Source organism: Lepidothrix coronata, unplaced genomic scaffold (genome assembly GCF_001604755.1).
Source record: "Lepidothrix coronata isolate B3197 unplaced genomic scaffold, Lepidothrix_coronata-1.0 Scaffold93, whole genome shotgun sequence".
In the NCBI taxonomy this organism is placed as follows: domain Eukaryota; kingdom Metazoa; phylum Chordata; class Aves; order Passeriformes; family Pipridae; genus Lepidothrix; species Lepidothrix coronata.
This window is the reverse complement of record NW_016690273.1, coordinates 1,534,114-1,545,265: the sequence shown is the minus strand read 5'-3', so window position 1 is coordinate 1,545,265 and position 11,152 is coordinate 1,534,114. Positions and strand designations below refer to the sequence as shown.

The 11,152-nt window shown below is 42.6% G+C and overlaps 1 protein-coding gene across 1 annotated transcript in view; it reads left to right on the top strand.

Annotated features, from left to right (window-relative positions):
* Positions 1–10,225, top strand: part of FCHSD2 (FCH and double SH3 domains 2) — a 113,506-nt gene extending 103,281 nt beyond the window's left edge. The window contains exons 13-19 of the mRNA XM_017821881.1: positions 3,331–3,465; positions 3,755–3,838; positions 3,966–4,143; positions 4,778–4,998; positions 6,637–6,766; positions 6,975–7,057; positions 8,697–10,225. Coding sequence (XP_017677370.1) covers positions 3,331–3,465; positions 3,755–3,838; positions 3,966–4,143; positions 4,778–4,998; positions 6,637–6,766; positions 6,975–7,057; positions 8,697–8,780 — 915 coding nt within the window. The 3' untranslated portion in view covers positions 8,781–10,225. The remainder of the gene's footprint in view (positions 1–3,330; positions 3,466–3,754; positions 3,839–3,965; positions 4,144–4,777; positions 4,999–6,636; positions 6,767–6,974; positions 7,058–8,696) is intronic.
* Positions 10,226–11,152: the final 927 nt, after the last annotated feature.

Below are 11,152 nucleotides of genomic sequence, written 5' to 3'. Positions count from 1 at the left end.
CAGTGTTTCTCTGTGCTCTTCCCTCATTCCCACATTTCTCCCTATTCTTCCCTCATTCCCATGTTTCTCCATGCTCTTCTCTCATTCCCATGGTTCTCTGTGCTCTTCCCTCATTCCCACATTTCTCCCTATTCTTCCCTCATTCCCATGTTTCTCCATGCTCTTCTCTCATTCCCATGGTTCTCTGTGCTCTTCCCTCATTCCCACATTTCTCCATGCTCTTCTCTCATTCCCACATTTCTCCCTGCTTTTCCCTCATTCCCATGCTTCTCCCTGCTCTTCCCTCTTTCTCCGTGCTCTTCCCTCATTCCCATGTTTCTCCATATGTTTCCTTGGTGGTGGAGGCAAACCCTTGGAAGGAAGGGATTATTTGGATGTCCAGGTATTCTCCTCTGTGGCAGCTTTAGTTCAAAGAAGTGAGTGAGCACAGAATGGAATCTCAGCCAACGCTTCCCAAATCCACTCTTTGCTTCCTTCAGGATGTTAAGATGTTTCTGCAAAGACTTCCCAGATCCGTTCTTCGGGATTCTGGGATTTTCTTTTCAGAGGTTCCACACAGCTCGTGATGGTGCTTTGCAGGGAAGTTTGTGATCACTGTCTGTCTCCACAGGCTTTATTCCTGGGATTAGTACAGTCAGAAAGTCAGGTTGTAGTGTGCACATCCAAGCTTCAGCCTTCCCAAATCCCAAAGGAATTGCGTATGTGGAAAGCGCTCAGTGAGTTTCACCTCAGATCCTTTCCAGCCACCATAGATGAGGAATTGTTCCAGAGCTGTGTTAAACAGTGTTTTATTCCCTTTTTTTCTTGTTCTCCACCTCCTTTAACTTCCAGTTGTGCCTGTTGGGTTGCTCCCAACTCCTTATTCCCTGTCTTCTGGGACATGGCAGCAGTTGGATCCAAGCCCCTGCTGGTCCTGCCACAGCGTGGGAGGTTCAGCTCTGAGGCTTATTTTCCCTTTTTACACTTCCATGGACTCCTGGATTAAAAAAAAAAACCCACTCTGTTGACCTTGGCAGGCTGAACAGGGACAGCCCAGAGCTGGAATTCTTAGAACTGTTCCCAAAATTACGCTGCTTGTCATTATTAGAGGAATTACTGCAGCACTTTCACTTCACCCCCGAGGAGCGAGCAGTGTTTGATGTCCCAAATTATGCCCCTGCTTTTCGTGGCATCATTTGGGCAGCAAAGCTCTCCATATATTTCCTTTTCAAGAGCTAAAAACCAGGGAGCAGCACCGGGTGCCTTTATTTCATCTCCTCCAGTGAGGAGCTGAAGGAATTAATATCCCATCAGGATATTCTATCCTGATATCCATCAGGATATATGTAGAATATATATTTTATATTTTTATATATATATATTTATATATATATATAATATATGTAGAATATATTATATATATATATAATATATCTATCCTGATATCCATCAGGATAGAATATATATAGAATATATAGAATATATCTATATAGAATATAGATAGAATATATCTATCCTGATAACCATCAGGATAGAAAATATATAGAATATATAGAATATATATATATATATATAGAATATATATAGAGAATATATCTCTCCTGATATCCATCAGGATAGAAGGATGAAATGCAGAATCCTGGGAAGGAAGATTGGGGGGTTTTTCATGTTTTTTACAGCATGCCCCCCAACAAATAATAATGAGGGAATAATGTCACCATGGGCTTTGTGCTCTGTTTGCTGGGACCCGAAGCAGGACATGGGTATATATGAAACAAAACAAGATGGATTTTTATATATACACATATATATATATTTATATATTTATTTCCATACCTTTTTTCTCATTTTTCTCATCACCTCACCTAGATTTATTCCTGGCTTTTCTGCCTGTTCCACACCTTTGTCTCATATATTTATTCCTCGATTTCTCACGTATTTATTCCTTCCCGACACAGTTTTTCATCCCAGGCCCTGCAGAAGGATGAGCTTTATCAAACCAACCCCTCGGTTTTCTGTGTCCCCGTTTTCCCTCTCCTTGCCTACTTCCTGAATGATTTTATGGAAAAGGAAGTCAGAGCAGCCACACAGTTAAAATTAAACCCCGTTTTCCCTCCTCGTGTTAGAAAACCAGGAGCAGGTGTGGCACAAACAAGCCTTTCCAGACATGATCCACTAATTTCCATGATGTTCCCTATGGATGGCAGCTGGATGGCAGCTGGGACACAGCCCAGGCACAGCCAAAGGCAGAGACAGGAGGGAAAACCTTCCATTTGCCACAGTTTATAGTTGGTTGGGAATAAATCCAAGCGTTACCCACGTGTAGGACAAGGAATTTTTGGTTATCCCAATGTCCATGAAAACACTGAAGGAGCAATGGAGGCAAACTGCACTTGAGTGGAAATTAGTGGAATTGCAAGGATTTAGTCAGGAAATTTAATAAAAATTCATGAAGTCCAGAAATGATGAATCTTTGTGCCCTTCTAGTCCAGGCTTAGAAAAGCAAAGGTGTCGCAGAGGGCTGGTTTAGGGAAGCTGCACAGGGGTTTTTTGAGCTCAGCTTAACTTTCTGTTGATTTCTCAGCCTTCCACTTTTCCCAGGGAGGACCAAATTCACCCCTCCCGTGAAAAGGAATAAATAAAGGGAAGATGGCAAATGCAGAACAGTGCTGCCTTTCATTCCAAGGACTATTTTCACAGGATAATTCATCATTTTCACATGAGATAAAGTGTTTATTCAAAACCCAGCCCAGGCACGAGGCCAAAGCACAGCTCATGGCAGCCTTGCCCAAATTACATTCGTAGAAACTTGTATTTTTCCAGCATTTTTCAGGTTTTATTTAAACTTTCATAGCAAGTTTTTTTCCTCTAAGGATTTTTTTTTATTATTATTTTTAATAAACTGCAGCACATCTGCTGTGCAGAATGTGCTGATTTTGGGGCTTGTTTTTTTTTTCAACTTGAAATATTGCCACTGCAGATTTATTTTATAACTCGTGGTCACAGGTACAGGAAGCTTTTAGTGGCATAAATTCTCTGGGTGTGTCCAAGGCCAGTTTGGAGCAACCTGGGATAGTGGAAGGTGTCCCTGCCCATGGCGGGAGGTGGAACTGGATGATTTTAAGGTCCCTCCCAACCCAAACCATCCTGGGATTCTGTGGTGACTCTTCTCCTGATCTTATTTAAGGATCATATATTGAATATCATTAAATCATTGGGGTCTGTCCACTTTCTGTGAGTGGAAAAAAACTCACTGAAAAATAGGAATCAACTGGATTTGATTGTTCTTTTCTCACTGATACCTCTCAGCTGGAATTTAATGGCATTAACAAATGGAATTTGTTGGAACAGATCAATGCTGATGCAGAAAAGGAGGAAGGGGAAGAGTTTGAGGACAGCATGGACGTGTTTGATGACAGCAGTTCCAGTCCTTCGGGCACCCTCAGAAATTACCCCCTCACCTGCAAAGTTGTTTATTCCTATAAGGTCAGTGATTGATTATTGGTTTTTAGTTGGTTAGAAAAATTGTATCACAGACCACTAAGAAATGTGGGAGCTCACAAGGTGGGATTCTGGGGGATTCCATCTCTCCTTGAGGGGAAAAAGGCTCTTGTGAGTGGTAATAAAAAGACACCTAATTTGGATTTTTTAAAGTATCTCCATCAGAAAACTTCCCAGTGTTTTAAAAACCGTTTTTTAAAATAAAAATCAAGGTGAAAATGTTCTTTCCGCTGCTCCTGAAGCCACTTTTCCAACCTTCCTGTTCTCCCTTCAGGCTTCCCAACCGGATGAATTGACCATAGAGGAGCACGAGGTGTTGGAGGTCATTGAGGATGGAGACATGGAAGACTGGGTAAAGGTATCACTTTCCTGGGATTGTTTGCATGAATTCCATCAGAAATGAAACTTGGAATGGGAGGAGATACTGGGATTCTTTCCAGAGGATTGTGCACAAGCAGAGGATCTCTTCTGTGCTTGGTTTCCAGGCACGGAATAAGGCGGGTCAGGTGGGATATGTCCCGGAGAAGTACCTGCAATTCCCAACCTCCAGCAGCCTCCTGAGCATGCTCCAGTCCCTGGCGGCGCTGGACAGTCGATCCCACACCTCCAACAACTCCACAGAGGTGGATTTAGTCTCAGGAAGCCTCAATGGAGACTCCAGTGGTAAATACCAGTGAAAAATAAACACTGTGTTAAGCTGCTTCTGGAAAATATTCTGTATATCCAGTCTGGGAGAGTTCCTCAGATTCCATAGAATCACGGAATCACTAAGGCTGGAAAAGAACTCCAAGATCATCAGGGACAACCTGTGACCAAATCCCACAATTCCCACAAAACTATATGGCATTTCTCATGTTTTGAACACTTCCAGGGATGGTGACACACCCCCCTTCCCAGGTCAGCCCATTCCAATGGGCAGGGAATTCATTTTCCCTGATGTCCAACCTGAACCTCCCCCCAGGCAATTTGAAGCCCTTCCCTCTTGTCCTGTCAGTGATTTCCTGGGAGAAAAGGCTGATCCCACCTGGCCACAACCTCCTGGATGTGAGCACAGCTCAGGAATTCCCTCGTGTCAGATCTCCATAATTCACCTCACAGATTGAGCTTAACGGGAATTAAAATTAAGGAAACGAACGCAAAATAATTTGTCTTAGCAACAACAGAATCTTTCAGGCTGGAAAAGCACTTCCAAACCTTCAATTCCAGCTCTAAAAATCTGTGTTTAATTCCTGGTTTTTTCATGGCTTATTCCAATTACGCTGTTTTGTTTTTTTTTTTTTCCCCTTTCCACCTTCAGTCTGTTTTGTAAAAGCACTTTATGACTACGAGGGGCAGACGGATGACGAGCTGTCCTTCCCAGAGGGAGCCATTATCCGCATCCTGAACAAGGAAAACCAGGATGACGATGGATTTTGGGAAGGGGAATTCAACGGCAGAGTCGGGGTGTTCCCGTCAGTGCTGGTGGAGGAACTGACGGCCTCGGAAAACGGGGAGACCCCCTGGATTGGGGATATTCAGGTGGGTTGTTGGTTGGGGGAGTTGGAAAGGTTGGAAAGATCTGCCAGTTCTTTGGGAAAAAAAATGGGAAAAATCAACCGATTTAAGCAAAAAATAGAAACAATTTTAGGAAAAAAATTAGAAGCAATTTAAGAAAAAAAATAGAAGCAATTTTAGGAAAAAAATCAGAAGCAATTTGAGGAAAAAAAGAACGAGGTTAAGAAAAAAAATCAGAACCAATTTAAGAAAAACATCAAAACCACTTTGAGAAAAAAAACCCAGAACCAATTTAGAGAAAAAAAATCAGAACCAATTTAAGAAAAACAGTCAAAACGAATTTGAGGGAAAAAAAAACCAGAACTAATTTAGAGAAAAAGAAAATCAGAAGCACCTTAAGAGAAAAAAATCAGAAGCTACTTAAGAGGAAAAAATCAGAACCAATTTAAGAAAACAAATCAAGCCATTTAAGAAAACAAGAATTAGAAACAATTTAAGGAAAAAATCAGAACCAATTTGAGGAAAAAAATTCAGCAATTTAAGAGGAAAAAAAATCAGAAGTGATTTAAGAGAAAAAATCAGAAGCAAGTTAAGAGAAAAAAAATCAAGAAATGTAAGAAAAAAAGTCAGAATCACTTTAAGGAAAAAAAAATCCAGCAATTAAGAAAACAAGAATTAGAAGCAATTTAAGAATAAAAAAAATCAGAACCAATTTGAGAAAAAAAAAAACGCAGAACCAATTGAAGGAAAAAACCCACAGAACTAGTTTAAGAAAAAAAAATTAAGCAATTTAAGAAAACAAGAATTAGATGGAATTTAAGAAAAAAAGATCAGAAGGAATTTGAGAAAAAAAGTCTGAACCAGTTTAAGAAACAAACCCTAAGCCCCGAGTGCTTATATTTGAGTTTCTTACCCAGCCTAATATTTCTCAGGGGATGTATTTTGGGAATTGTAGCAGATTTGTGACTGAAGGGAAATATTTGGATAGACAGGAAGGGAACCAAAGGAGGAAATTCCCAGTCCTTGATTTCTGGCAGAGCCTGAGATGTCAAACACAGCCTGGCACAAAAAGAGAATTCCAGGCTCTTTCAGCCCCAGTTTATTTGGTTTATACTTAATTTTGTTCTGTGTCCTCTCAGCTTTGAGGGGCAGGATCCTCCCAAGTATTGGAATACACGAAATTTTGCTAAAATGTCCCATTTCAGTGGAGTTCTGCAATCCTTCTATTAGAAAATCACACACATTCCCACATGGAATTGTGGTGGTAGAAACTGGACTTCCATGTTCCCTGTTTCTCCAGTGTTTTTATTCTTTGCTTCGAGACTGTGAAAAGGAATATTTAAATTAAATTTGTGCAGCTGAGAGGGGATAAAGCCCACGATCCCAACACTTTCTTGTGGATCTGTGGCCACACAACCTTTTTATTTCCAATAACCTTCAAAAGTCCCTCGGAATTACCTGGGAGAGGCTGGAAATTCCTACTGGGTGGCAACCTATGATTTTAAGAAAACTGGGTCACTGTTCGATATCTTGGCTTTCCTTCCCACACGTTTCCTCTGGAGGGAAGCTGTTGGCACAGTGATGGCTCAGAAAACTGGGATGTGCCTAAGAAATTCCCAGGGGAAGGGTTTTTGCAGCCCCTTGGATGTTTTTCCCCCACAGATTTCTCCAACTCCGAAGCCCAACAACATCCTCCCACCGCTCCCGTTGTATGACCAACCTCCCACCAGTCCCTATCCCAGCCCGGATAAAAGAGGCTCCCAGTTCTTCCCGAGGTCTCCATCAACTAATGGTAAGAATTTTGGGGGATGGAAAAACAACCACTTCAGCCAGAGCTTCATTTGGGATGTTCCTGTTTTGGTGGAGGGGGGAAAAAAAGGAGCGTTTTTGCCACGTGAAGTCGCAAAATCAGCCCTTCCAGGGGCTTAGGAGCTTCATGAAGTGAATTCAGCCAGGCTGAGGGTCCTCTTTGTGCTGAGGGGTTGGTTTTATTCCCTCAGAAAACAGCTTCGGATCCGAGTGCCCCGGGTTCTCCCAACCTCTGCGGATTCCCGCCGAAACTTCCTACGGAAAACTGCGACCTGTGAGTGAGACCCCGATCCCGGGGGGGGTTTATTGGGGTTATGGAGTGGGAATTGGGGTGGGAACATACAAATCCAGGGGGGTGGGACAGCACCTGGGGATTGGCTCCCTGTGTCCTGCAAATCCAGTGATTCCCTATAAACCAGCAGCGTCCTGGATGAGCACAAGGAAAGGTCTGTTCCCTCTGTCATTGTGTTCAGAGATGTCCTTGAGGCTCATCCAGGCCTGTCCTTCCTCATCCTGTCCTCCTGTGTCCCACCTCTGTGTCCATGTGAGGCTTGGAATCAGGAATTCTCACCGGGGAGGAAATTCCAGCCATAATGATATAAAACAAAATATAGGCATTACTTGATATAAAATAGGTGTTACTTGATAAACTTGGGGCGTTGGGAGGCGATTTCTGGTCTTGCCACATGTAAAAAAACCCCAGCAGAGTTGGAAAAAGAGGTGAGGAATAAATGCCAGAGGAGTTTAATCCTATGTTTTGTACAATTCCTGCTTTCCAGCAGTTTGCTGCACTGTCCTGGCATTACTTGGATTTAGAGTTATATTTATTTCCAACCCCTTTGATTTGAGGGGTTTGGATTCAAAATTCTTGATGATCAGATCAGTGTATTTTGTGTTGTCTTTGCTGCTTAGGAAAAAGTAATTTTGCCAGAGAAGGAAAGGAAGAATTTAATCACTTAGAACGTGGCAAAATACCTCTCCTGGGATTTACTCGGAGGGTTTCAAAGTCCTGAACCAAATCAGAATGTTTGTCTTTTCCTGGCCTTCTCAGTGAATGAGGTTGCAGAAAAAAAGAGCATTTTTGGATATTCCAAGAATGTATTCTGAATATTCCAATGGATATTGCAGTGAATTAGCCTTGGCCATGGACACACAGGAGGCAGGGGCAGCACTGCATCATTCAGGGCTTAAATATTGATTTCACATTGATTTCCTTGTAAAACTCACTGATCCAGCCTTTGTAGATTTATATTTTCCTCATGGATTCTTTGCAATTTATTGCCTTTTCGAGATATCACTGCAGCGTCATGCCTTGATCCAAAGGATTTCTGTTAAAGATATCCAGGATATCCAGTACTGGGCAGTTTGGGATGGAATTGCCCCACAGTTCATTATTTTCCATAGCAAGTCACTCTGTATTCCGAAATCCCATCCTGAAAACCCTGGTAGCACTAAAGGTGAGCAAAAAGAACTGGATGGAAGTGGCAGAGTGTGAGACTAACCCCAGATTTCAGGGGTGTGTCTCGAGGTCAGTGATGGATGAAATGTAAGTCCCTTAGAGGCAACAAAGTGTTCAGGCCCACCCCACAGAAATTCCAGGGAAAAGCACCATCAGATTCAGAATTTGGTGTAAATTCCAAGGTGTTTTCCAGTTTCCCGCCCTGGGTTATCCATGGGTGCAGGAAGAATGGGCAGGGGAAAATCAACTGTGGTGGCTTCCCTGGGGACATTGGAGCTGAATCCAGCTGGTTCCTCCTCCCTGTCTGTTCACGTCAGCTTGAGGGACGAGCCCCAAAGGTGGCGTTTAGTCTGTGCCAGAGCTGGGATTTGCTGGTTTTCTGCTGGGATTTGCTGGTTTTCTGCTGGGATTTGCCTGTTCCGTGGCGGTCACGGGCTGGTTTTGGCCATTCCAGGTGCGAGCAGCTCCTCCACCCCCCACCCAGCACCACCGCCGGCCCCCGGAGAAGATCGAGGACGTGGAGATCACCCTGGTGTGACCGGGGGGGGCTGAGCAGGAGGGCTACAATCAAGACCAAACCCAGCATTTGGTCCCTCTCCCATTTTTAGGCACCTTTGCATGAAGAAGACTTTGGAATAGAGCAGGACACCGGGAGGGTTGGATTTTGGCGGATCCCTTCCCGCGGCCGTGAAGATTTTTGTGCCTTTTTTTGTTTGTTTTTTGGTTTCTTTCCATCGGTTTTGGCCTCTCTTAGCACAAAGCAAGCCCAGCAGAGGATTTGCTTCGGAGCAGGCTTTTCCTCCTGGCTGAAGATGCTCCGTTTATTTTCCCAAGGAGACTGAGGAATGAGCCTCCTTCCTGCAGCTTAGTCATAGCACCCTTTGCTCCCGTGCATTAGTACAGTATATTACTGTTGCCATAGGAATGTGCTGAACATTGTGGATCCTTCCAGTAGCATTGGATTGTCTGATCAGGTGTTAAATCAGATCCCGCGGAATGAAAAAAGGGAACGGGAAGATAAGTCAAAAGGAGAGGCTGGCTCCTCTTTCACCCCCCTGCAGAAAGGAAGAAACAGGAAAAGAAGCTCCTGGAGGAGCAAAAGACCACGGGGGGGGGTTCGTTCCCCTCGTCAGGAATCATCAGCTGGACCCTTCTGCTCCTTGGATTCCTATTTACACAGGACTTTTTAGTCCCAGAGGATCTACTCTGGAGGTGCTGAATCAGTAGCAACATCTTGTTCCGTAGCATAAACCAGAAAAGTAAGTGAGGTTTTGTCTAGATCTGCAAATCGAGCTGCTTTATTTTTTGTTTTCTTAGCAGATTTTGGGGATTTGGGTTTGTTGTTGTTTTGTTTTTTTTTTAAAGTGTTTGGGTCATTCCTACCCCAGTTATTGCTGTGTGCTTAATTATCCAACGTTAGCAGATATCTTTGTCATCCAGCCACCTGGCTTGAGTTAGAGGTTCCATTTTAAGAGTATTTACATGCATTTAGTTGTTGCATTGGATGGTCCTGTAGTGTTTTCCCAGTGAATCCCATCAACCAGCCAAAGCCAGGGAGCCTGGAGCTCCCTGTGATGCCTTCACACCACCTTGGTGCCCAAGATCTGCTCTCCAGTTCCTCTCGGGAGAGAAGCAGAGAGGAGAAGAATTGCAAATTTCCCACTGGAGATCTCTGAAAAAGGGAGCTTTGCTTTTGCTGTGCTTTGAAAGAAAAGGGTTCTGAGGTCGGAGGTGGAGAGGGAAAAACTGGCTGAGAACAGGTTTTTTTTGGGTCCTGGCTGAATTATTGTCAGCAATCTCCATCAGAGGGAGGATCAGAGGCATCCCCAGGTTGGGTTTTGAGCTGTTTCTGTGGGTTCTCTTGTGTCTTCATGGGTTTTTGTTCAAAGCCAGTGAGTTTTCTACCTTTAGTTTACTAACAAGGGCTATTTTTTGAGGCTGCATTTACAAAAAAAAAAAAAGAAAAAAAAAAAACACAAAAAACAATTCATCTTAGGAGATTCTTTCATAAACTTTGCACATACCTGTAAATCCCAACCCAAGCTGGGTCTCTGAGACATCTGTGCTTTCCAGTCTCCTTTCCCAGTGGGATCCTTAACCAAGAGTGGGGCTGTTTGAAGACAACAACTCATGGATCAGTTCTGAAATTAGGGACTGTCCAATGAAGTCTTTTTTTCCATATCTTTTCCTTTCTTTTGCACCTCTTGTCCTGTTGATCTGTTCGAGGTCTTTTTATGTGTTTATCAAACTTATTCTTAAGTTTAAAAAAGAAAAGTTTTTAAAAAAGAAGATTTAACTGCAAATATTTTGAGATCTTCACAACGCAGAAGAAAACCAAGTGTTGCCATAAACCTTCATTTTTAATTCCTTTGGCCAGTTTTTTCTGTGTCCTTCATACCCGGACTTTGGGAAAAAAAATTCAGAAAGTTTTATTTAAAAGTCTCTTTAGTTGTATTTTAAAATATTTTCTGTAAGAGCTGCTAATTTTATTTAAAATACAAAAGTGAAAAAAGCTACAAAAAAAAAGTAAAAAAAAAAAAAAAGGAAGAAAAGCTGTAAAAAGATGCAAAAAGATGCCTCCTTTTTAACTATGATTTCTTCATACAGGGCATGTATCGGCCATCGCATCGTGTACAGTGTCAGTACACTGAAAGCATCAGTTGCTTTCTTTATATTGGCTGTAAAAAGTTTGTATTTATTATGTATAAAAAGTTGAATAATAAAAAAGTGGAACTAAATCCAGGGTGCTGTGGAGATTTTGGGGGGGGGGGTTGAGGGACAACCTGAAGGATGGGGATAAAACTCGACGTTTTCTTGGGTGGGATTGAGGGAGAACCTGAGGGCTGGGGATAAAACTCGACTGTTTTCTGAAGTGGGCTTTTTGCGGTTTGGGTTTTTACACCGAGATTT